The following is a 25655-nucleotide window of genomic DNA, read 5'->3' as shown; positions in this document are numbered from 1 at the left end:
GAAATTTGTTTCACGGTGTTACCGTCAAAGAAAAACATTTAGAAGTCTCATTTTGTTTGAAATCCATTTAATCTACTTGGCCCTCACAAAGAAACACCTTAATCATAAGCACTTATATCCTGTATGGATTTTTCTTTTAGAGTGAAAATTAAGACATTTTCTGACTGAGAAACTTGAGTTACAAAGAAAAAGGAGGTGGAGGTGAGGTGGAGAACCTTGGGGGCATTAATGATAAAAATGTGCTCAAGGGGCATACAAAGAGGGGTTTGAGGGAAGCAGTGACTCATTGGGAAGCTTGGAGCTTTCGTGACCGAAGTGCTACCAGTTGCTTAACTGTTAGGAAAGAGGTAATAACCCCAGACCATAACTCTGCCAGCAAGAGTGTCAGGCTGTAGAGGCAGCCTCAGTAACTAACCCCCTTTAGTTATAGAAACATAGAACGAACTCAATTGGAAAAGACCTTTAAGATCATCAAGTCCAACCCACATCATAGCTATCACCATGTGGCCAAACCGCCGGAAGAGTCCAGTGGTTGCTGGTTGAGGCCAGGCTGCTCAGCACAGGGAATTTGGTGTGGCTGTCCACATGGCTCCCGTTAGGATCACAGCTGTCAGTGCACAAAGGAGGGAATGAAAAGTCCTGCTGGGGTCCACGTGAGTTTGGTGGTGGTGTTATCCACCATGCATGTTTATAGTGCTGTTATGCTTGATCCACATGGAAGGTGAATAGCTTTTCCTCTGTGGGATAAACAACAGCAGTCATTCAGGTGAAGGTACACAGACAGGGACAGTGCCCATGTGTGTACCATGGCTGGGTGGAGCGTCAGTGGGATTTATATGTGTACCAGAAGGTGGGTAATGCAATGGCATTTTGGGACGTAAGTCTGGTCTTTGCCAGTGAGGGGTGAAGGACAACGCACGGGAGGGCCAGCTGCCTGCACATTTCATGTTGCAGGAGTGGGCCAGAGCGCATGGCTTTGATGGGCACATGGGCAGGATGGAGCTTGATGGTACCTCAACAGAGGGGTGCTGGCGCAAGGAGGTGGGCCATCGGAGGCTGCACGTGCAGCTAGGGGAGAGCTGGCCAGTAGTCCAAGACACTCTAGCACCTGGCAGAGGTGAGAGGATGGTGTTACGGAATACTTGCATGCCTGGTGTACATGTGGACACATTTTTGGTGTGGTTTGGCAGGCACAGTGTGGATCATGTTGCAGGATCTGTGAACGACCCTTTGCAGTCTGTAACTGTAAATCCTCTGCTCGTATTTTGGGATGGATGTTTCACTGCGCTGGGACAAAACGTGCATGTGAACTACCAGGCATGGGACAGCGGAGCTGTTTGTGTGAGGAGGAACCTAACGTCGACACCCAATGCTTTACCAGGAGAGGTGGACAGGACTGTGCCTCTCGGTTGAGATTAACAGTGCTACGACAATACTAAATGGGGGATACGCAACACTATGGGATGTGATTTTAATGGGAAATTAATGATACAGTTACACATGCATAATTGGGGTATATTTATGCCTATGGACAGCTCATGTCCGTATAGAGGGATGAATTTCCTGGCAGAGGGCCTTGGTGGGGAGCAGTGTGCAGTGCTATGTGAGAGGGAGGGATGCAGTACACAGAGGCACCGTGCATCCCTGAGGCACCGATAGTTGTGTAGGTACCAGCCGTTGGGAGAGGAAAGGCCTGGCGCTGTGGGCGGAGGGGAGCCAACAGAAGTCACCCGTGGTGGCTGTGCTGCCGGTGGGGATGGATGGCCTTGGAGCAGCCCTGCAGCCCCGCGGGCAGAGTGTGCGGGATGGGGCATGGCACAGGGAAGGGGAGCGAGCGGAGCACTCTGCCCCAAGACTGGGTGCCACCGGTGTGGGGCCGGCAGAGGGTGGTGCCCGCTGCGGGCCGTCAGGGCCCTGTGTCAGCGAACGGGCGGGCGGGCGGCGCGCAGGGGCCGGGCGATGCCAGAGCGCTCCGGGCTGCGTGGCTGGCCCCGTGCCCGGGACCTTGACGGCGGCGCGGCGGGCCGCGGGCCGGGCGGGGCGGGGAGGGGTGGGCCACAGAGGGTAATGGAGGGGGGGACGGAGCCCCCTGGGGTGCGGGGCGGGCGGCCGCGAGTATTATGGGATGCCTGGCTGGACGGTGGCTCCCGGCGACTATTATGGGATGCCTGCCTGAGCGGGGGGGGGGTGGGGTGGAGGGGGTGTATGTGTGACTATTATGGGATGTGCGCCCGGCGTGTGACTATTATGGGATGTTCTGGGGGATATACAGTGTGCCCCCCGTCCTCCTCCGCCCCACCGCCGCAGGGGGGTGTGCCTATTATGGGATGGCAGGCCGGCCGGCACGCGCGCGGGCGAGGGGCCGATCCGCCAGGGGCGCCCTGCCCTGGCGCGGGGTCCCGGGTGCGGGGGGAAGAGGGCGAGTATTATGGGATGCCGGAGCGAAAGGGTGCGAGCGTGGGGAGTATTATAGGATGTTTCTCAGGGGGGTTGGGGGGCTTATTATGGGATGTTCCCGGCGGGAGGGGTTATTATTATGGGATGCCGGGCCGGGCAGTGAGTGGGAAGTTCTGAGGGGAGGGCGGGTATTATGGGATGTCTCGGGGGGGGTGGGGGGGTGGTTGCCGAGGAGATAGGGGCGTGGCCTGTTGCTGGGGTCCGGGGGCATATTATGGGATGGAGGCGGGAGCGGGGCGTGGCCTGGCCGGGTTTTTTTCCCCTTTAAGAGGCGGTGCCGGGGCTGGAGCCATTTTCCCTTCAGCAGCAGCAGCAGCAGCGGCGGTGGTAGTGGTGAGAGCGGAGCCGGGGTCTGGAGCTGGGTGAGGAGCAGGGAAGGGACGAGGGCGGGAAGGGCCTCCTGCCGCCTCTCGGGGTGCTCCTGCGGCCGGACCCTCCTCCTTCCCCCCTCCGCAGGACGCCCCGTTAGCTCCCGGCCGCAGCTTCCCCCCAGGGCCGCGCTGTGTCCGTGCCCGGGCGGCCGCAGGGCATTTCCCCTCCCCCCCTGGCCCCGCACCGTCGGTCCCTGCCGCCCGTCCGTGGGGGGGGGGGGAGTCGGGCCCTCGCCGCACGCTAGCCGGACTGCCCCGGCCCCGCCCCGCGCCCCCTCCCGCCGCCCCCGCCCTGCGCCGCGCAACCCCGCTCCGGGCGGGGGAAGCCGGGGGTGCGGCGGGCAGCGGAGCGGGGCTGCGCCGCGGGCGCCGCCGAGCCAGCCCTATCCTTTGTGTGGGGCCGCCGGCGGAGCGGGGCGACGCTGACCGACCTCTGCGGCCGTGTCAGCCCGGGGCCGGCACGCCAAGTTGGGGCGGGCGAGCTGGGCACTGCCGGCAGTGCCAGTTCCGCCGCATCGGGCCCCGCGTGGGCTGCCCCTTCCTCCCTGAGGCGGCTCGCTGACTGCGTCCCGGTGGCACTAGGTCTTCTTTGGAAGCCTTCCCTGCCAAGGTAGCAATAACCGAGGGCAGCTGGCTGCAGGGGATGGGAGAATTTTCCTATAGGACAGCTGTTTTGGCTTCCTCGCCAGGGATGAGTTGCTGACTCAGGTTAATATCTAGTGTCTTCAAAGCCTGCTTCATCGCAACTCTCAGATGATACTTGCTGCCAGTGTTTCTATTATCTGTAGACTCCAAATCCAGTGAAGTTGCTGTCTAAGCTTTCTCATGGATCTTGGTAGCATTAATGCTTGGGAAAACGGAGTTCAGGTTTGCTCTAACTTTCTCTTTTTTCTTTTCAATGAAGTACTGGCTTGACTGGCAAGAAGGCGACACCCTGTGTAAGCCCAGGCCTCCCCCAGTTGGAGGACATGGCATCGGGCATTGGCTCTCCATCACCGTGCTCAGGGGGCAGTGATGATGATGAGATGGAGATCCTATTGAACAATGCTATCCCCCAGCATCCAGGTATGGAGAGCACGCAGGGCATGTATGTGAAGTGGGGGTAATGCTGGTCTTAAGCTGAATATGTGAAACACACTATGTGCTGGGGAATGTCTTTATATTATTTTTTTTACTACAAGTTTCACACATGGCTTTGATAGCTGAGTCCCAGGGTTACTTCAAAGTGTGAGGCTTGTGGCTTTATGTCAGGTGGAGCCGACTTTGTTCCAGGGTTGCTGGAGCCTGTGCTCTGAGGAGGTGTCGGGGTGGAGGCAGAGTGTCCAGTTCTGATGGGGTACCAAAATGCCCGCAAGTGTAGCATTTTATGACTGGGGAGGGGAAAGTGGGGGGAGTATGTGAAAGGACAGGGTGCCTGGCTTGCTTTCATCTGGGAACTCAGACCGGCTGACGTCCAGAGCAAACTGCCCTGGGCTGTTGCATGACCCACTTTCCTTCACCACACCCAATTATTGAGGTTTCTTGTGGTTCTTGCTCGGTGCTGCTTGCTCACCTTTGCATTTCTTGTAGTCTTTGTACCTTGCCTTTTCCCTGATGTTTACATCCTCATCATCCGCATAAGACTTGAGTTGGAAGAGCTCTGGGTACTCTTCTGTTGGGGTTTTTGTTCTTGTTGCTGCTGTGGTTGTTGATGACTTGCTCTGTGGATCTATATCTGGATTTTCTGCTTCCTTGTGAAAAGTGATAATGTCTGTCCTGATGTGCTGGATTGTAAGACAAGGTTGAGTTTTCCTACTAACTCGTGCTGTAGTGTCTTTGTCTCATGTAAGAGAAATGTTTCACTGAAAGTGGGAAATGGTGTTGTCTGCTTTGGCTTATTTTGTTTGCTGTTTTTTCTTAAAGCTTTAACACTAGGGTATTTTGGCATCTATAAAACCTTAGAAGGGGACTGTTAGTAAGCCTTGTAAGGAAAGTCTCTGTGAAGAAAAACTGCTAAAATCGTGCAAACTAGAGAGCTTTAGGTAATATGTTGGAATGGATGGGACAGTCAGAACTTGGGGGAGAAGAAGAGGTGGGATTCCTGAAGGACCTGGTGTTGCAGGACTATGGGAGTGAAGAGATCTCCACCGATTGGGAATATGGCAGCAGCCAGGTGTGGGACTCCAGGTTCTGAGAGCTCAGCCTGTGCAGCTTCAGCCCTGGTTGCGGTAGCTCATCTGACCTGTGGCTTCCTCCATCCTGCCCAGCTCCTGTGGTCAGGAGGCCATTTTCCCTTGGAGGGAGAAGGAGTGACTCTGGCTGTGTGTGGTGGGCGGGGCAGTGGGGAGGGCGGGTGGCTGATGCAGGCTGCCACAAAGGGAAGGGCTCTGTGGCTGCCCCTCGTCCCAGGGGCAGGCAGGGAAAGGGAGGGGGGCTGTGCAGATGGGAGCTGGCATGCATTCGTCTGACTGGGCAGTGAGCTTGCTTAGCTGTTGGTGCAGAGGGAAGGGCTTGTGGGAAGGTTGTGTCAAATCCGGATTGGAATAGAGTTGCTGAGTAACAGCTTTCCTACGGAGAAGTAGTGGCTTACTGGTCTCTGTTTTGCATGTGGCTGTATGATGCTCTATACTGCTAAATAGTTTCTTTCCTGGAGACCTGTGTACCTTAATGCCATTCTATTCATATTCTCAGATGTGTTCGCCGTTTTACCTCCTTTAGAGTAGATGGCCACATCTGTAATTTTTCCTGTTCTTGTTGGATTATGGCAAGATCTGAGTGCAGCTCTGCTCAGAGAAGGAATATTGTGGAAATAGGTGGTGTTGGAGGGAGGGGGAAAACTGTATACAGTGGTAGCTTAAGATTTGTTGACATCTGTTTTGAACAGTAACAAAGTAAGCAGTTGTCTACTTGCTACATACTTACACAGAAGTGTTCTGAGGTCTTTGAGAGGTGGCTATACTGTAGTGTATAGATGGGGTTTGAGCAAGCCACATCATCTCTTTCCCTCCAGAGCCTGAAGAAGAGCCAGAAGAAGAGCTTCTGTCAGAGGCTGACACCCCCAAAATCAAGAAGAAGAAGAAGCCCAAGAAACTAAAGGAACCCAAAGTGCCCAAGCTCAACAAGCGTCAGAAGAAGGAGGTAAGGAAAAGAATGCCCAAAGTCACACTCTAAAACGTGGATATATGGGTGAGTTTGCCTTCTGTTATTGCTGGCCCATGGCAGCAATCCTTTGTATGAACCCTCTTAAACTTGGGGAGAGTGTGCTGTTTAGTGCTTATCCAGGGTATTTTCTCACAGCTACCTGATTTTCTCTCTCCCTTCCTCCCTCCCCAGCTGGGGGACAGCTCTGGTGAGGGGAATGAGTTTGTGGAGGAGGAAGAGGAGGTTCTGCGCTCTGACAGTGAGGGCAGTGACTACACACCTGGGAAGAAGAAAAAGAAGAAATTAGGGCCCAAGAAGGAAAAGAAAAACAAAGCCAAGCGCAAGGAGGAGGAGGAAGAGGAGGAAGAAGATGATGACTCAAAGGTGAGAAGCTACCCTTGCTGACTGACTGCATGGTCCTTCTTCCCATGTATTTGATTTTAGGGATCATTGTGCGTTCAGTTTAAGATGGCACGTGGAGTTGGGGCTGTTAAGTTTCTTCCTCCACTAGACCTGCTTGACTTGACCATTTTCACACCTTACATTCTTTCTCTTCTGCCTTAAACATGCCTAGGGATGTGTGTTGAATCCAAAGACTTTTCCCACCTCCACTGATGTTCTATTGAGGATGTGTCATATGGTGGTGATAAGTGGACAGGAGGGGAAAAATCCCCTTGTCCTTACCCATTGGGTCTTCTGTGGATGTATGAAAGTCCATATCTTTCCTGGAGCGGAACTAGAGCTTTTTCTCAAGGTTGCTGTGATCCTCTTTGCATAGGAGCCGAAATCATCTGCTCAGCTCTTAGAAGATTGGGGCATGGAGGATATAGATCACATCTTCACAGAGGAGGACTACCGCACTCTTACCAACTACAAAGCTTTCAGCCAGTTTGTCAGGTAAACTGCAAGCCTATATTTGGAAGGACTCAAGCAAAAAGAGAGATGGGACAAGGACTAAGTTCCTTTGGCTTGAAACTCAAGACACATTAGACACACCACTGTCCTACCTAGCAAAATACGAAGCAACAGTGAAATAATTGATCCACATAATTTTTTGGTTTTGGTGTTGGAGATGATAAAAGCTCTCATTCCCTGTCCCCCTTCTTCCCTAGTAGGCTAAATTCTGTTTCACCTTCCAAGCCCCTGAGTATTTGCATCCTCCACACAGAGTGAAGGATGGGAGTGAAGAGATTCATTGGCTGTTGAGATCAGAGATTAGAAAGGAATGTGGTTTGAGGTAGAAATGTTTATGGGGGTGGCAGGGAGGAATAATGATTTGGATTTCAGGGTGGTCTGGTAACTTTTCTTTCTTTAAATGTCTGCAGGCCACTTATTGCAGCCAAGAACCCTAAAATAGCAGTGTCGAAGATGATGATGGTCCTGGGAGCCAAATGGAGAGAGTTCAGCACAAACAACCCCTTCAAGGGAAGTTCGGGTGCATCTGTGGCAGCTGCTGCAGCTGCAGCTGTTGCAGTAGTGGAGAGTATGGTGACAAATGTGGATGCTGTCCTGCCACAACCCCCTGTAGATGTGCCACTCAGGAAAGCCAAGACAAAGGAGGGCAAAGGTGAGATGAAGAATCTGGCAGGATGGTAGAAGGTGAGCAGTGTCAAGGCAGTAATCCTGACTTGTAGGCTCCTGTTTCCAGGTCCTAATGCGCGGCGGAAGCCAAAGGCCAGTCCTCGTATTCCTGATATCAAGAAACCTAAAACAAAGAAGGTGGCGCCTTTGAAAATAAAACTGGGAGGATTTGGTTCCAAGCGTAAAAGATCATCAGTAAGTGATGCTCCTTCCTTGACCTCCTGAGGAGGAGGAGGTGATGATGTGCTAGAAATTCTGGGATGCCTGTCTCATGTCTCTTTGCTGTCTCCAGTATGCGTGCCTGAGTAGCACAGTGTTTTTCTAATCTACCTCAGAGTGAAGATGATGATCTGGATGTGGAGTCAGACTTCGATGATGCCAGCATCAACAGCTACTCTGTTTCAGACGGATCTACAAGCCGTAGTAGCCGCAGCCGCAAAAAACTCAAAGCTGGGAAAAAGAAGAAGAAAGGTATGGACATTTAGCTCTCAGTTGGAGACAGCAGTGCAGCTAAGTGTGTAGAAAGATTACAGAAATGTCTACGCAGAATTTGGATATTTAACAGCATACTTGAGGGGAGGAGAATTGTTAAGCAAGAACCTGATACTGTTTTTAATAAGGAAAAGGTTTTCAGTTGTTTCAGCACTGTGTCTATTCCCCTGCCAAAGGTGAGTTTTCCTCACTTCGGTTACACTGTTAATTTCATAAGTGGAAGGCACAAAGGAGCTTACTTTACTCCTGTTCTAGCTCTTGCTCCTAGCCCTGTTTACTTAGGTAAAACAAGAATAGTTCTGGATTCTGGATCTTTATGTTACTATGTTGGGAGAATATTATATATTGCACATATATAATATATATATTAGACTCTTGGGAGAGTATAATCCCTTACTATTGGAAGCCTCTACCTGTGGGTTGTATAGTAACTCTTCACCATCCTTTGCAGGTGAGGAAGACTCCACGGTGGCTGTGGATGGTTATGAGACTGATCACCAGGACTACTGTGAGGTGTGCCAACAGGGAGGAGAAATTATACTGTGTGATACCTGCCCTCGTGCCTACCACATGGTTTGCCTGGACCCAGACATGGAGAAAGCCCCAGAGGGCAAATGGAGCTGCCCACACTGTGTGAGTACTGGATTCCCCAAACTGATGATAGAGGGAGGAGTGTAAAGTGACTCGGGGCTGCCTTTCTCCTGTAATAATCACGACTGTGCCATTTGGTTTTCTGATTTCCCTCTCCTATAGGAAAAAGAGGGCATTCAGTGGGAAGCAAAGGAGGATAACTCTGAAGGTGAGGAAATCCTGGAGGATGTTGTGGGTGATGCTGAGGAAGAGGATGACCATCATATGGAGTTCTGTAGGGTCTGCAAGGATGGAGGAGAGCTGCTCTGCTGTGATGCCTGTCCTTCATCCTATCACATACACTGTCTGAATCCCCCGTTGCCAGAGATTCCCAATGGAGAGTGGCTGTGTCCTCGCTGCACTGTGAGTTTCTGCTAGTACCGTTTTCCTGCTGCAGGCGATGATCAATCTAATCCCTTTGGATCATGTTTTGTGGGGAAGAATTAGTTCTCAGAAGACTCTTACCTCCTCTCACACTTTTGTCATAAAGTATCAAGGCCTGGCTTTCTGTGACTGTGTAACCCTTTGTCAGTTGGCTGCTTTTTTCCAGCCAGCAGGAAGGACAGGGTTACAGCCATTGAGTCTCATGGGGTTTGCCCTTGTGCAGAGTAGTAGTTGGGCAGTTTTGGGTCTAGGATGACGAGGATCAGTTTTCTCAGATCCTGTGTGTAGAAGCAGGAGAATGAGTGCAAGCAAATTCAGTGATTTTTAAAATACATTTTGAAGTAATGCAGAGCCAAACCCTCTGCTTGGACTGTAAACTTGATAATGCCAAGCCCTGTCTTAGTAGGTGGTTGGCAGAAATGTCACGCCTTTCCAGAAAGCTCATGAAGTATTATAAGTGGTGTTAGGTGCTTTCATTAAGTGATTTTAAGATGATGAACACAAAAGCTGCTTCAGGACATATCTATAGGCTGGGCCAATAGTTCTACAGCAAAATACTTTCTGTACAAACTTCCACTGGGACTTGTGGCTGGATATATTACTGGGGCTCATCAAGCATAGCAATTTTTGTATTTCATGTAGAGTTTCTGAATTGCTGTGGCCCTGGGGAGAAAACTGAATTGAGATTCTGAATTCAGTTTAGGGTTTGTCAGTCCTAGAAAAAGAAGACAAACTGGGGAAAGCTCAAACAAATGCTGGAGATCAAGAGGATGAAACATTTTAAGTCCAAAAAGCAAATTCCATCTGCATAGTAAAGCTGTAGTTAAGGAAAAGAGCTGTGACTCTATGCTTCTTTTTCTCAGTGTTTGTGTGTTGCAGAGTGTGTACGCTTTGATGTAACAAGCTCTGTTTAACCTTTCAGTGCCCAGCCTTGAAAGGGAAGGTGCAGAAGATCTTGATCTGGAAATGGGGTCAGCCCCCAGTTGGCCCACCACCACCACGTCCACCTGATGCTGACCCTAATGCTCCACCCCCTAAGCCTCTGGAAGGTCGGCCAGAAAGGCAGTTCTTTGTCAAATGGCAGGGCATGTCCTACTGGCACTGCTCTTGGGTCTCTGAGTTGCAGGTGAGTGGAGGACTTCAACCACACCATGTGGCTGGATAGTTGAGGGGAGGTATTTTGGATAGTTGGTGGGGAAAACGCCTACTAACTGCTTCTGTCCCTATTCCAGCTGGAGCTGCACTGCCAGGTCATGTTTCGTAACTACCAACGTAAAAATGACATGGATGAGCCTCCCTCAGGGGACTTTGGAGGTGAAGAGGAGAAAAGCAGAAAGAGAAAAAACAAGGACCCCAAATATGCTGAGATGGAGGAGCGCTTCTATCGATACGGGATCAAGCCTGAGTGGATGATGATCCACAGAATCCTTAATCATAGGTAGGGGATGTAGCAAAAAGGATTTTCCACAAAGACCTTAAGCAGTGATAAGGGAGAGTGGATGAGCTAAACTGCACTATGACTGGGGGAAACAGTGGGAGATGGCTTGTTCGGGGGAAACAGTGGGAGTTTGCTTTTTCAGGGGAAACAGTGGGTATGACAAAGTTCTTTTGTTTCTGTTGCTTCACTAAGGGATCCTTTCCTTCCCTCCCATTGGAGTGGATTGGGTGAATACTGTCATTTCATTGTACTTAAGACTTACTGTTTTTTTCCACAGTGTGGACAAGAAGGGGAATGTCCACTATTTGATCAAATGGAGAGACCTACCCTATGATCAGGCATCCTGGGAAAGTGAAGATGTGGATATCCAAGATTATGACCTCTACAAGCAAGCCTATTGGAATCACAGGTAAGAGAAGTATCTAGAGCTTGTGTTCCTTTGCTTTCTTTCATGAGAAAACTAGAGGATTTCAGTTCCCTAGCACTGGCTGGATTAATATATGGAGATACCCAAGAAGCATTACCTTGTTGGTGACTTCTTATTCCTTTCGCTAAGGGACGCAAGGTACTTTGTGTCTCTGCACCAGTTCATGAAGGCTCCAGTCCTTTTCTCTTGAGCATATTTGAGTTGAGTCATTGCCCTCCTATTCTTTGCAATAGTTTTCCCTTGATCTGTTACAAAAGCCATTAAACTTGCATGTTCTTGGGACTGTCTCTGCATAGGGAGCTGATGAGAGGTGAAGAGGGCAGGCCTGGTAAGAAGTTAAAGAAAGTGAAGATGCGTAAACTGGAAAGGCCCCCTGAGACTCCCACAGTAGATGTAAGTTACTGTTTTTATTGCTTAGGAGCCATCTGATACATCTACTTATTTTGGGGAGGGAGCCGGTAAATGAGAAACTAGAGACTAAAGAGCATATGTTTTAGAGTTTCTTCATGGGCCAAAAAACAAATGGGTTCTAGAGCCTTCAGACAAAGGCCCACCTTCTCCTTTGGGTGAGACACTGGCTGGCTCTTGGTGAAAGGGTATAACAAAAAAAGGGTTTTGGTGGACATTTAGGAATCTTATCTGTTGAATTTTTTTTTTGTCTGTGAAATCTTATCAGCAGTAGGGAATATATGGGTGACTTGGAAAGGGAGTCTTGGTAGCTGTCTAGCTAAGGTAGAAAATACCAACTCTTCTTTTTTTGTACTGTAGCCAACAGTGAAATATGATCGGCAACCAGAGTACCTTGATGTAACAGGGGGAACTCTGCACCCCTACCAACTGGAAGGACTGAACTGGCTGCGCTTCTCTTGGGCCCAGGGCACAGATACAATCTTGGCTGATGAAATGGGTCTGGGAAAGACTGTGCAGACAGCTGTGTTCCTATATTCCTTATACAAAGAGGTGAGAACTGGGAGATTACTGTCCAGGTTGATTCTGCCTGCATTAGTGGTTGCATTCATCTAATGCTCTTACTGACTCTGTTTGTAGGGCCACTCAAAGGGTCCCTTTTTGGTGAGTGCCCCACTGTCCACAATCATCAACTGGGAACGAGAATTTGAGATGTGGGCCCCAGACATGTATGTGGTGACCTATGTTGGGGATAAAGACAGCCGGGCCATCATCCGGGAGAATGAGTTCACTTTTGAGGATAATGCGATTCGTGGAGGCAAGAAAGCATCCAGAATGAAGGTACAGAACTCTGAGGAAACACAGGCCTGAACTGAAGATGCACTGCCCTGGCTTTCGGCAGTTGAGATTTAGATACTCTAGTGTCCCTGGGAGCTGATGATACTTGTAGTTTCCAAGGGGAAATAACTGCAAATCGATGGCTGGTGGGCGTTTAGACTCTTGCTCTAGACTGTTTAACACTCCTACTAGTCTGAACTAATTCGATGCTGGAAAAAGAGGGCTGACTAAGGTAATACTGACCGTAGGCAAGTCCCTCTTTCTTCTACTTAATCTGTGAAGTTGTGCAGCACTTCTACAGATCAAAGGCAATGTCAGAATTGCCATTCTGTGGAAAAGATAAATATACGAGAAGTATGAACTTTCTAATCTGAGGAACTTGCTGACAGTGAGGCCATACCTAGACATCTGAGAAATTGCACTCTGTGCCCAGACAGGAAGGAAGAGCCTGATCTAGATTGCTAGCGTTTGTAGAATTTTAGTCTTGCTAATAAAAGCAAGATGGGAACTAAAGCTTTTCCAGTGGCAGAGATACATAAGGACTCCTTTCCTTACCTTGAAATTGAAGGTACTTAATTGCATTAAGTACCAATAATAACTTAAAGTTTTGTGATTAACTACTAATCTTATTAAGTCTTAGTTTTTTGATGAGCCAGTCTTCTCCGAATCTCATTTCCCTACTGTGCTTCTTTTCACTGCTTATTTCTTAAACTTCTCTGTTATGATACTTGGCAGCTGCCCAAAAGTAGCAGGTCCTGAGGGGGTTGAGGAGACTCTTGTGTGTTGAGGGTAATGAGGGATTAAAAGGCTAGGATGGTTTAGGTAGCATTTTGAATCTTGTGACAGGAAACTGGGGGTGTGAAAAGTGATTTACTGTTTGACCAGGGCTCACCAGAATAATTTGATGGAGAAATACTGCATCTACTTGGTTCTGGGGCTTTCCCCTATCCCCTTACCATGTTCCTTTCTGTTTCCTTTGCAGAAGGAGGCTGCTGTGAAGTTCCATGTGCTTCTCACCTCCTATGAACTGATCACAATTGATATGGCTATACTAGGCTCTATTGACTGGGCCTGTCTCATTGTGGATGAAGCTCACAGACTGAAGAACAATCAGTCTAAGGTACCAGAGAAGCATAGGTGGCTTATAGGCATGGCATATGTTGAAGGGGAGAATGGTCAGGGAGCATTCAGAAGATTAGATAGCTGCTTCTAAGCATGTAAGTTTACCTGTCAGCTCTTAGTGCAGTAGTAAATTTGATGTGTTTAAAAACAGCCTTCATTTGGAGATTACGTATCAGTGGTAACAACTTCAGTTTAATACATGTCACTGGTTAAAACGGCTTTCTCTAGGTGAATAGGCAATTGGTGTATGCTGGAAAAGAGGAAAAACCTGGATGCTGTTGGTACTCTGAAATACAAACTGGCTTCCTTGAAAGCAGATCATGTATCTGCACCACCTCTGTTCTGGAAAGGTTTACCGTACTGAGCATAATACAGGTTGCATGAATACAGTTATTCTGCTTCCAGAGTAGGCCTCCTCTCTGTATTCATCTAGAACTGTAGCAGAACTAATTGGATGTTACAGAAATGAGAGAGGTGGTCAAGGGTGTTCAAAAATCACAGAAGCATAGAATAGTTTGAGTTGAAAAGATACTCAAAGGTTATCCAGTTCCAACACCACAGGCAGGGATACCTTCCACTAGATGTGGCTGTTCCAAGCCCCATCCAGCCTGGCCTTGAACACTGCTAAGGATGGAGCATTCACAGCTTCTCTGGCCAACCTGTGCCAGTGCCTCTCCAACCTAACAGTGAAGAATGTCTTCCTAATCTCCAATCCGAATCTACCCTCTTTCGGTTTAAAGCCATTCCCCCTTTTCCTACCCTTACATGCCCTTGTAGAAAGCCCCTCTTCAGGCTTCTTGTAGCCCTTTAGGCACTGGAACTACTCTGAGGTTTCCCCAAAGCCTTCTCTTCTTCAGGCTGAGCAACCCCAACTCTCGGTCTGTCCTTATAAGAGAGATCCTCCAGCTCTTTGATCATCTTCATGGTTGTTTTCTTCTGGACTCGCTCTAACAGTTACTCAACCTCCTTATGTTGGGGGTCTCATAGCTGGACACAGTACTCCAGATGGGGTTTCACAAGAGCAAAGAGGGGAGGAGAATCACCTCTCTCAACCTGCTGGTCACACTCCTTTTGATGCAGCCGAGGATGCAGTTGGCTTCCTGGGCTGCAGGTGCACACTGAATCCTTCTCATCAGCCAGCACCCCAAAGTCTTTCTCCTCAGGGCTGCTCTCAATGTGTTCTCCACCCAGCCTGTATTTGTGCTTGGATTGCCCTGACCAAAGTGCAGAACCTGGCACTTGGCCTTGTTGAACTTCACGAGGTTCACATGGGTCCACTTCCCGAGCCTGTCAAGAAAATGCTTGGGTAGATGCTGAAAGCTATAAAAGTGTTTTTGTATGAGGCTGCACCTTAACTGAGCTTGTTTGAATTCAGTAGACATGACTGTTCTTTCTTAATCCAGCCCCTCCCTAAGCCCTTGTGCCTTAATTCTCTATTATTGATTTGTCTGTCTTCGGCTGGGTTCTAGTATGCTGAAAACAATTGTTGTTGGAAATCTGGTTTTATATGTTCTTGGTGACTGTGCAAGACAAAATTGCCTCTTGATTTCTTTTTGTTTAAATGGCTTTAGCTTTCTGGATCTTGGCATGAGGCATCATTCATAAACATCACAGCTGTGCTTGCAGTCCAGTTTCCAGATTTCTTATTTTTTTTATTGTGGGCATTAGACTGGATGCCATTCTATGCTTAGCATTGAAATTATTGGAAGTAGTACTGAATGCCTACTATTAATATTCATTAATAGAGAAAGGATGTAAAAGCTCAAGGTTACACTATGACTAATAGTTACAATTGGTTGTTTACCAAGACTATTAAATCTATGTCTTTCTGGAGCAGCTTCCTCTTGTGATAGGTGTTTGGCTGCAAGACAGGTCAGAAGCTTCTTGACAGAGTGCAGTTATCTGCTAAAGTTTTGCTAATCAGTAACTTCCATATTTGATTCCAAAATAGGGTTTTGGGTGGTTGTTTCTTTTTCTAGTATTACTATTTAGAAAGATAAAACCCCGTGGAAGCCATGAAAAGGATGCTTCTGGTGTGATAACCAAAACTGTAGTGGTGATGGGTTTCTCTTTGAGGTTTTTTTGTTGTTGTTTGCCATCTAGTACAAGCTGCTTTCAGAAAGTTTGACTTTGTATTTGCTAAGTGTAAAGGAAGCAAAGAAATGGCCATGTTCATAAATAAATGATGGCTTTATTGTCAATTTGTGCTGGTGAGCATGGTACACTTGTGCATTTCAGTTCAGTATTTTATCTGCTCAATACCTCTGTCTGGAATTCTTTCGTTGTGAAAACCAGCACAAATTACCTTAAAGACACATTGGAAGACCCTTAGGTCTTTCTCTCCTCTGCTTGTTTAGAGCTCTGGAACATTGCCCAGATTGATATGAATAGGAAGGATGACTTGGCTATTTCTAGAATTCTCAAGGCAGAGTAGTTGTAAGGATGTGGAACACTAATTTAGCAAGAAAAAGTAGATAGCATAGCAGTCTGGAAATGATTGGTGGTCTCAGAGCTTGTAACCTGAAAGAGCAAGAAGAGCCTACTGGCACCTGATGGCTTGTAGGATTTGCTGCAGTCACGTTTTAGCTATGGAGAGCAATGATCCAAATGAGATCAGTCTAGTGACCCTGACTGGAATGTGAGCTACTTGGAGCTCTTGTCCAAACAGCTGATGTGATCTAAGCCATACCCTAGCTTGGTTGTCAGCATTAGATTTTTATTTTTATTTTTGTAGGCCTATGACTTAATAAGCCTCTGATATGCTTGTGTGTGTTTTTTGCTTCCCATCGCCACTATTTCTTCCCTGCTCTCTACTTCACAGTTCTTCCGTGTGCTGAATGGTTACTCCCTCCAGCACAAGCTGCTGCTTACAGGAACTCCCTTGCAGAACAACCTGGAAGAACTGTTCCACCTGCTGAACTTCCTCACGCCAGAGAGATTCCAGTATGTCTTGCAGTGCAAGTCAGCCTGCCTGTTTTGTCACTCCTATTCTGTTCCTTGTGGGTTTCTTCCACTCTCCCCCCTCCTTTTTCCTTTGTGGCTTTTGCTGAGTGTCTGTTTCTCTGCAGTAACTTGGAGGGCTTCCTAGAAGAGTTTGCAGATATTGCCAAGGAAGATCAGATCAAGAAACTCCATGACATGCTGGGCCCACACATGCTGAGGCGTCTCAAAGCTGATGTTTTCAAGAATATGCCATCTAAGACTGAACTCATTGTCAGAGTGGAATTGAGCCCCATGCAGAAGTGAGTATGGGGATGAAGAGAGTACCTGCTGTTGTTGCTCTGCTCTTCTGTTTCAAAGAGGATGTTGAAATAGTCTCATCCTCACTATAGGGCTTTCTGCACAGTGGATAGGAGGAAGATTTCCTGCTGCCACTATAGCAGAGGGTGTACTAATCCTGTGCTTTGATGTAAGGAGTAAAGAGACAGTGAATGCCAGTGGCAGAGCCTGGGTAGCTGGCAGGTAATGCCAAGAGCTGTGCAGAGTTTAGCAAGAGAATGTGTTAGTCATTCTCATGAGGGGTGTCTGAGCTGTTTTTTTTTTTTCTTTTCAGGAAGTATTATAAATACATTTTGACAAGAAACTTTGAGGCACTGAATGCACGTGGTGGTGGTAACCAAGTCTCCTTGCTCAATGTTGTTATGGATCTGAAGAAGTGCTGCAACCACCCCTACCTCTTTCCTGTGGCTGCTATGGTATGTCCAGTTACTCTATATAAGCAAATTCTCTGCTGGCTGTTACCAGGGAGCCAGTTAGCTCCCTAGTAAAGCATCGAGGGGTTCCCCTTCCCCTCTTTCTTCTATTCCTTCTTTCCCATCCTGTCTTTATGTAGACCCAGCATGCAAGAAAACGTTTCTTTTTTTCAGTATCTTTGTATGACAAGTAAAAGCTATCTTGTGATTCATGCAAGATGATGAAGACAGTCAAAGTAGGGACTAAGTCAGTAAGAGAGACAAGGGCACCTAGGAGTCAATTTGAAAGAGAAGAAGCAAAGGGTAGCACTAATGTTTTGTATAAGTAATGCTGTACATTGTGGTTGTGCCAAGCTAAGTAATGATGTGAGTCAGCATCTGATGAACACTTCTAGGGACTAAGAGTAAGCTATATCCCTTCAAGCAGTTTTCTTCTCCCACCCTATACTACCTTTCTTCTCTCATTTTCTCAGGAAGCTCCAAAAATGCCAAATGGCATGTATGATGGTAGTGCTCTTATTCGAGCCTCTGGAAAGCTGTTGCTGCTCCAGAAGATGTTAAAGAACCTTAAAGAAGGAGGTCACAGAGTGCTCATATTTTCTCAGGTATATGGGGAAAACCCCAAAGGCTGGGAGTGCTTTTTCTGAGAAAGGATCCTGTTGATCTGGTATCCTGTTGTTGTTCACTCTTTTGTGGTGATGTTTTTGATATGCAGATGACTAAAATGTTGGACCTTCTAGAAGACTTCTTGGAACATGAAGGGTACAAATATGAGCGGATTGATGGAGGAATCACAGGGAACATGCGTCAGGAGGCTATTGATCGCTTCAATGGTATGGAGTCTCCTCCCTTCTTTGCAGAGTGAAAATTGTCACCTTGTATGCACTTGGCAGTCAGCAAAGGATTGTTGTGGCCCAACTCTTCCACTGCTCTCCTGGAATCTTAAATTAGAAGGAAGTCCCCCTCAGGGTGTGTGTGTAAGATACAAATAATGCACTTGCCCTTGACTACTTTTGTTCTTTTCTTTTATTTAAGCTCCTGGCGCTCAGCAGTTCTGCTTTCTGCTTTCAACTCGAGCTGGGGGTCTTGGTATTAACTTGGCCACAGCAGATACTGTGATTATTTATGATTCAGACTGGAACCCGCACAATGATATTCAGGTGAGTCTGAATGAGACCACTCACTATGGAGTAATCCTCATGATGTGAGGAAACAGAAGGAGTTTGTGCAAGACTTCCCCTCTAGAAATATGCAAAATCGGAGCAGTGAGGATGGGTAGAGATGGGAAGTGAAATAGTGGAGGGTTCTTCCAGGGGTCAGCCTTCATTAATGTTAAGAGCAAGCATGAAGGCAATTGGGAAAATTGTTGCAGGTAGGTGGGGTGTATCAGACTACTACTTGTGTAGCTCTAGACTGTTCTGAGCACATCTCTTTTCTAGGCTTTCAGTCGTGCACACAGAATTGGACAGAACAAGAAAGTGATGATATACCGCTTTGTGACAAGGGCCTCAGTGGAGGAGCGTATCACTCAGGTGGCCAAGAAGAAAATGATGCTAACTCATCTGGTAGTGAGACCAGGGTTGGGCTCCAAGACAGGCTCCATGTCCAAACAGGAACTTGATGACATTCTCAAATTTGGCACTGAAGAGCTCTTCAAGGATGAGGCTACTGAGGGGGGTGAGTGCCTGGGAGTAGAACTGAAAGAGGCGGGGAGGTCCGACTCCTTACTTAGCAAGTGACTAGAGGCACAGTGCTGATTATAGCTCTACTGAGAGGTCTAGGGTGGCATTCCCTTTCCTTGGATCCTTGAAGATCCACACAGCAACTGTGCCTATGCTCTTCCCTCAGGGGATAACAAAGAAGGTGAGGACAGCAGTGTCATCCACTATGATGACAAAGCAATTGAGCGTCTGTTGGATCGGAACCAGGATGAAACAGAAGATACTGAACTTCAGGGCATGAATGAGTATCTCAGCTCCTTCAAGGTGGCCCAGTATGTGGTTCGTGAAGAGGAGATGGGGGTGAGTATGAGGTGGATGTCAGCTAGTATCTTCTGCAGAATGATGTAGGATCAGTTAAGCAAATTGAGCTCTGATGCTTTTAAGGGCAAGCATGCATATATCAGCTTGGACAGGCTGAGGTTTGGAACTAAATTTGTTACCCCTCTGGCAGGAGGAGGAGGAGGTTGAACGGGAGATCATTAAGCAGGAGGAGTCAGTGGATCCTGATTACTGGGAGAAACTGCTTCGTCACCATTATGAACAGCAGCAGGAGGATCTTGCCAGGAATCTGGGCAAGGGGAAACGTATTCGCAAGCAAGTTAACTACAATGATGGCTCTCAGGAGGATAGAGGTACCAATCCATGGGAACCTGAGGGAGAAATGAGTATAAAGTATGTGTTGCTGGGAAGTAATGGAGTAGCGTCTCAGGCTCACGTGCTGTTTTTCTTTCAGACTGGCAGGATGACCAGTCAGATAATCAGTCAGACTATTCAGTTGCTTCTGAAGAAGGAGATGAGGACTTTGATGAGAGGTCTGAAGGTAAGTTCTGGTGAAGCCAGAGTTCCTGGGTTGCTTTCTCTGAGTATGGGAACAGCTGGGACTTGATTTGGGTGATTTGTATGCTTTGTAGTGCTGCTCTGCAAGGGAAATATTCACGCAACAACATGCTGTGCATTGTCTCTCCTCCTTAGCTGCATTTCTCTCTCCAGCAGCTCGTCGGCCTAGCCGCAAGGGCCTGAGAAATGATAAGGATAAGCCTCTGCCTCCCTTACTTGCCCGTGTGGGAGGGAACATTGAGGTAAGTAGTACCAGGGTAGGCGTTTGCATCTCTATGGCTCTTGCCATATCTGTAGGTCTTCTCCTTTCTAGGTCTTGGGTTTCAACGCCCGCCAGCGGAAAGCCTTCCTCAACGCTATCATGCGTTATGGAATGCCACCTCAGGATGCCTTCACCACTCAGTGGCTTGTTCGGGACCTCCGTGGCAAGTCAGAGAAAGAGTTCAAGTGAGTCTGCGTTAAGCAGGGTTGGAAGACTGGCAGCATCTAGTCTCTTTAGGGAAGAATGAGAATTGTGCCTTTCCTTAGAGACTACATTTCCCTTATGCATTAGCTGATTCTTTATGAGGGAACAGAATATAAGTTAGGTAGGAGAGATTAGGGATTGTTCCTCATTCTTGTCCTTGGACTTGACTCATCAGCCACCAAAAGCAAGTGCTTTTAGAGCAGTAGTGTGGAGTAGTATGGCAAGTATGCAGTAACTACTCTCCCAGAGGTTTTTTTTTGTTTTTTGTTTTTGGCTTATGGTTGTTTCTGACTCAAGATCCTGAGTTGGCTGTGCGTACCCTTTACGCATGTAGCAATTCTGTCAAGAAATTCTCCCTTGAAGGAGCCTAGAATCCCAGAACTGGTGTTACTATGAGGTAGGATTTCTCAGGTGATTTCCCTTTTATGTGTCGAAAGGGGGCTGATAATGCATGTCTTTGGCTAACTTGGTTTGTAGTCTTAATTGCTTGTCTCTGTACTGCTCCAGGGCCTATGTCTCGCTGTTCATGCGCCATTTATGTGAACCTGGAGCTGATGGTGCAGAGACCTTTGCAGATGGGGTCCCACGGGAAGGTCTTTCTCGACAGCATGTTCTGACGCGCATTGGGGTCATGTCACTTATACGCAAAAAGGTAGGTGCCGAGCAGAGCAATGAAGCGTTGGCCCTCCATACAACTTGTAGTCACTGGGATCCTGTGTTAGTGAGTTGCCTCTCCTTTCATACCTATTTCTGTTGCGTGCCAAGTGGCCTGCCTTTCTGATTTGAGGACGAGCTTTGTGTGACTCTTTCAATAATACATCTTTCTCGTCCTCTCATGCAGGTGCAGGAATTTGAGCATGTGAATGGCCGTTGGAGTATGCCAGAACTGGCAGAGATAGAGGAGAACAAGAAACTTTCACAGCCAAGCTCACCCTCCCCCAAAACTCCAACTCCTTCAACACCAGGGGATACGCAGCCAAATACACCTGCCCCCATCCCTCCACCTGGTGAGAGCTCCCCTCTTGCACATTCCTGTGTCCTGACCTCATTCTGACCGTTCCCCTCACCGGAGCTGTGGTGGTGGGGTCTGGGGGTGGACACAGATCAACTTACTCTCGTGTTAGGAGGGCTGCCAAAGATATGTGCAAGCCCTTAAAGGCAAGAGAGGACACTAGCTTTCTTTGAATGAGCTGTCATCAGTGAGAAGAGGGAGTGGGCAGGAAAGGGGGTGGCAGTGGGGGGATATAATCTTGAATGATATTGGTCCCATTTTGATGGGTCTAATCTCTGGAAGCAAAGGAGATGTCTGCACAGTAGCAGTGAGGGGAAGAACTTACTGATGCTTTTCTTTTATCTGCTCTGTTGCTCTTGGATGGTAAATACACAGACGAAGGAGTAAAAGTAGAAGAAGGAGCCAGTGCTAAGGAGCAAGGAGAATCATCTGAACCAGAGAAAGAGCTTAGTGCTTCTGCTACTGAAACGGAGGTCCCTATGGAGGTATGTGTTGTGCCACTGCTTTGCCTCATGCAATTGCGAATGTCTCTGCTTCTGCCACCTCTTTTGTGGTGGTTCTGCTGCTGAGGCAGACTGAGTTCTTGGAACGATATCTAAAGATAATTCCTAGGTCTTCAGAGATGGCCTGACACCTTTGTGCATCTTTGTTTTCCAAACTGCTGTTACTGTCTTCTGTTTCAGTGCACTGCTTTACCTTGTTTGTCACTGATTTGTCTTCAGCAGTGTGCCCAGCCTGTGGAGACACCACCACAGGAAGCAAAATCCCCAGTGAACCCCACAGAAGCAGATGAAAAAAAAGTAGAGGAACCGGAGGTGAAGGAAAGATCAGATGAGCCAATGGAAGTAGAAAGCAAAGGTATTTCTAGGGAGGTTATTTAATACCTTGAACATCAATAAACCCTTCTTCCCCATAAATACTATTTCCCTAAATCTGCATCTTTTTTGCTTCAGCACTTCATCTTAAAGAAACAGCTGTAAATGTAGATAATCATCAGGGTGGTTCAAGACTTTGATCAGTTTGATCAAGCAGTTAGGGAACAGTGTTAGTTTTCACAGGCTGAAGAACAAAACCTTGGACTTTCCGTGTGCCCCTACATCTCTTGTTCTCCTCTCCTGTAGCTGATGTGGAGAAAGTGGAAGACAGAGCACCTATTGAGAACCCCTCTGACCCTCCTATAATTACTCTGGATGAGAAAGGTGAACCATGATCATAATTCCGTTCTCTTCCTTAACTTCTGTCCTACAAGGATTCTTTGTGGGACCGACTTGCTGTGATATCTGCCATGTTCTCTCTAATAATTTCCTGTGTGTACAGATGAGAAAAAGGATGATGATAAGAGAGATGTGGTGATGCTGCAGAATGGAGAGATGCCGAAAGAGTCAGTAGATGAAAGGCACAAGAAGGCGGTGAAGCAGCGCTTCATGTTCAACATAGCAGATGGTGGCTTCACTGGTATGAGGAATTCTTATCTTCTTGAACTTGTTTGTGTGTCCCTGGTAGTGTTCATGAAATAACTTTCAGCTGTGCTCTTGTCTCTTGCCTTTCCAGAACTACACTCCCTGTGGCAGAATGAAGAGCGGGCTGCAACTGTCACAAAGAAGACCTATGAGATCTGGCATCGGCGTCATGACTACTGGCTCCTTGCTGGGATTATCAAGTATCCTTACCCTGGTGGACCAGTTCTCTCTCCTTGTACATAAATTATAACAGTGAAGGTGACCATCCTGGGTCTGACTGGAGTATATTAATTGAGAGAGTGCTTTATCTTTTCACAAGAGTGAAAGAGATTGTGGGAGGAGTTTTCTGTCAGCATAGTTAACACAGAGCAGGACATAGTTCTCATTCCTTTTCCTTTGGCTCTGGTGCCCCCCCCTCTCTGCACCCCCTTCTCCCACCTCCCTCTTGAGAGCTGTATTTGCCTGGGCTGTGTATTCCTTTGTTCTCTCACTGCCTTTGTTTGCCTGAGCTCATCCCATCTCAGTCATGGCTATGCCCGTTGGCAGGATATTCAGAATGATCCTCGTTACGCCATCCTCAATGAGCCCTTCAAGGGTGAGATGAACAGGGGTAACTTCCTGGAAATAAAGAATAAATTCTTGGCAAGGAGATTCAAGGTAAGGCTTTATCTTTAGTGTGATAAGTGCCTTTCAGTCATCTGGACCTCTGAAAACAAGAGCATGATGTTCTGTTTCCACTAAGAAAGCAAAGGCTTTCATTTTAGGGGGGTGTGTGGAACTAGTAGTATCTCTCAGGATGATGCATGGTAAGGAAGCTCCAGGATAGGAGCTTCCTTTACTCTAGAAATGGTACTGGGGAGCTTGGTCCAGTGCACTCTCTCCAAATGTTTATTGAACAACTGGTATGCAGGAGGCTTAAGGTTCAAGTGGCTGTCTCCATCACAGCTTCTCTTTGGTGTGCTACAACCCACCCAGTGTGCCTACACAGAACTTAGAAACACTGTATGGGTTGGTGGGAGGGTTGCTTTCAGTCTCTGCCTGAACTTACTTGGGAGTGACCACATCTTAGTTCTGGGAGTGATAAAGGTCATGTAGTTCCTCTCAGTTTTGGGGAGAAACATTTAATTCAGTGTAGTCTGGCTGATCAGTCCTGCACTAACAGGATTCAGATTGGTTTCTCCAAATGCCCCTGACATGAATAACATTTTCAGACTCTTCCTGTAAGTAGTATTGGACTTGGGTTCAAAGAGGAAGCTCCCTCATTTTTGCTTCCTAAAGAAAGAATAAAATAGTAAACCCAGTCTTGAAAAAGAATTTGAGGAGAAATGAGACTCTTAGAGAATTTATAGTAGCCTTTGATTAAACCAGTTGTGGCCTGGTTTTCTTGTGTACCTGGCCTAGCTTAATGGAGCCCTTAATAGATTTGAGGTCTTCAGGCTTTAGGTCAGTTTTAACAGAAGCTGGTAAAAGGAGGTTCAGTTGCAGAATCTCATCTCATGAGATAGTGGAGAAGTGGACTGGGAGAAACTGGGGGTGCAAGCAGGCTGCTTTTCAGGCACCTGCTGAAAGATGACTTGGCATTGCTGTCCCATCTTGCAGCTTCTGGAGCAAGCGCTGGTGATCGAGGAGCAGTTGCGGCGAGCTGCCTATCTGAACATGTCAGAAGACCCTTCTCATCCATCTATGGCTCTGAACACCCGTTTTGCAGAGGTGGAGTGCCTGGCTGAGAGCCACCAGCACCTATCCAAGGAGTCAATGGCTGGTAATAAACCAGCCAATGCTGTGCTGCACAAAGGTAATGTAGCGTGTTAAACTGAGGTTGGGACACTGCTTTCCACTCTCGTCTTTGCCCTGTGGAGTTGTCCCTTTCCCTTCTAAACAGATAACCCCTGTCTTTTCCAGTTCTGAAACAGTTGGAGGAGCTTTTGAGTGACATGAAGGCAGATGTGACTCGCTTGCCTGCTACCATTGCCCGTATCCCACCTGTGGCAGTGCGCCTTCAGATGTCCGAGCGCAACATCCTCAGCCGACTGGCCAACCGCAGCAGTGAGCCCCCTCCACCGCCACCTCCCCAACAAGTACGTACCCCCTAGAGCTGCCAGGGGCAGGTTGAGGGCTCTGGGGGAAAGCCAGGGCCTCCTGACTGCTTGTCTTCTCTCCCCGTGCAGGTGGCCCAGCAGCAGTGAGTCCCTGGCCCAGTGCTGTTGACCTTTCAGCCAAGCTGAAGTGACCCACCCCACCCCTTCACACTCTACGCCTCTGCCTGACATTCCTGACTGGGTGCTGTTTCCCTCCATGGAAGCTGCTGCACAGGTCTCAGGGAGGAGAAGGAACTCCTTCCTCTGCAGCCAGCCCGTTGGAGCAGGGAGTGTGCTTGGGAGAGAGGGGGGATATGTATGTTGGACTCTGTACATAGTGACTGGAGGCCACAGCGCCATGTCTGTTACACGGAGAACCTGGCTGCATTGCTCGCTGCCTCGCCTGGAATTCCAGTTTTTGGTTTTAATTTTATTTTGAGTTTGTTTACTGAGATGAGTGCGCAGGCAAGACCAAGTGAAAGCCAGGACAGAGACAAAGCTACCTCCATCAAGATCCTTTTTAATACAAGAACTGACCGGACTTGTCCACTAATAAGCAGCTTGAAGACAAAAAAAAAAAAAAACAAAAAACAGAGCAAAACCTTGGTAAAACTGAAAAATAAAGTTTCCTTGTATTTTACTTTGTTACGTCTGTTTAGCAAAAGCAGGGTGGGTAAGTGTAACAAAGGAGGTTAGAGTGCTCCATTACCTCTCTTGTGTCTTTTGTAGAATTACAACCTCAACCAGGTTGGAAAAGACCTTTAAGATCATCAACTCCAGCCCTTACTCCAGCACTAACCCATATCCCTAAGGGACTAATCTACACGGTTTGTGAATGCTTCCAGGGACGGTGACTCCACCACTGCCCGGGGCAGCCTGTTCCAGTGCCTGATTATCCTTTTGGGAAGAAGTTGTGCCTAATATCCAGGCTAAACTTCCCCTGGTGCAGTTGAAGCTGTTACCTCTTGTCCTGCCTCTTCTTGGGAGAAGAGACCAACCCCCTCTTGCTACAACCTCCTTTCAGGTAATGGGGGAGAGTGATAAAGTCCCCTCTGAGCCTTCTCCAGCCTAAACCCCCAGGTCCCTAAGCTGTTCCCCATCACACCTGTGCTCCAGCTCTGC

At 47.8% G+C, this 25655-nt stretch overlaps 1 protein-coding gene and 1 non-coding gene across 16 annotated transcripts; both read left to right on the top strand.

Moving 5' to 3' along the window:
• Positions 1-2629: 2629 nt before the first annotated feature.
• CHD4 (chromodomain helicase DNA binding protein 4) lies at positions 2630-25173 on the top strand. 15 transcript variants are annotated; one of them, XM_061454084.1, is made up of 40 exons: positions 2630-2819; positions 3733-3893; positions 5818-5945; positions 6141-6332; positions 6727-6845; positions 7274-7515; positions 7597-7724; positions 7865-8000; positions 8473-8654; positions 8775-9014; positions 9958-10161; positions 10268-10473; positions 10751-10882; positions 11197-11293; positions 11669-11860; positions 11948-12148; positions 13128-13265; positions 16089-16210; positions 16336-16509; positions 16821-16962; positions 17433-17564; positions 17675-17792; positions 17995-18119; positions 18399-18636; positions 18808-18980; positions 19132-19312; positions 19390-19500; positions 19653-19759; positions 19831-19964; positions 20491-20635; positions 20825-20990; positions 21371-21480; positions 21721-21853; positions 22117-22194; positions 22313-22450; positions 22547-22655; positions 22980-23112; positions 24055-24250; positions 24358-24501; positions 24624-25173. In XM_061454084.1, the coding sequence occupies exons 1-40, from the start codon at positions 2677-2679 to the stop codon at positions 24683-24685; spliced, it is 6012 nt and encodes a 2003-aa protein (XP_061310068.1). In that variant the 5' UTR covers positions 2630-2676; the 3' UTR covers positions 24686-25173. The 15 variants fall into 15 exon arrangements, with proteins under 15 accessions (XP_061310068.1, XP_061310073.1, XP_061310072.1 ...); XM_061454089.1 differs by having other exon boundaries at positions 2631-2819; positions 19414-19500; positions 21718-21853; XM_061454088.1 differs by having other exon boundaries at positions 2631-2819; positions 19674-19759; positions 21718-21853.
• LOC133269829 (small Cajal body-specific RNA 11) lies at positions 21018-21156 on the top strand. Its single transcript, XR_009743573.1, has one exon. It is a non-coding gene; the product is annotated as a small Cajal body-specific RNA 11 (non-coding RNA).
• Positions 25174-25655: the final 482 nt, after the last annotated feature.

Source organism: Pezoporus flaviventris, unplaced genomic scaffold, assembly GCF_033815535.1.
Source record: "Pezoporus flaviventris isolate CSIRO_AGI_PZ_B2104156 unplaced genomic scaffold, CSIRO_AGI_Pfla_v1 ptg000015l, whole genome shotgun sequence".
In the NCBI taxonomy this organism is placed as follows: domain Eukaryota; kingdom Metazoa; phylum Chordata; class Aves; order Psittaciformes; family Psittacidae; genus Pezoporus; species Pezoporus flaviventris.
Note: the sequence above shows the minus strand (reverse complement) of the source record. Positions and strands in the feature narration are given on the sequence as shown.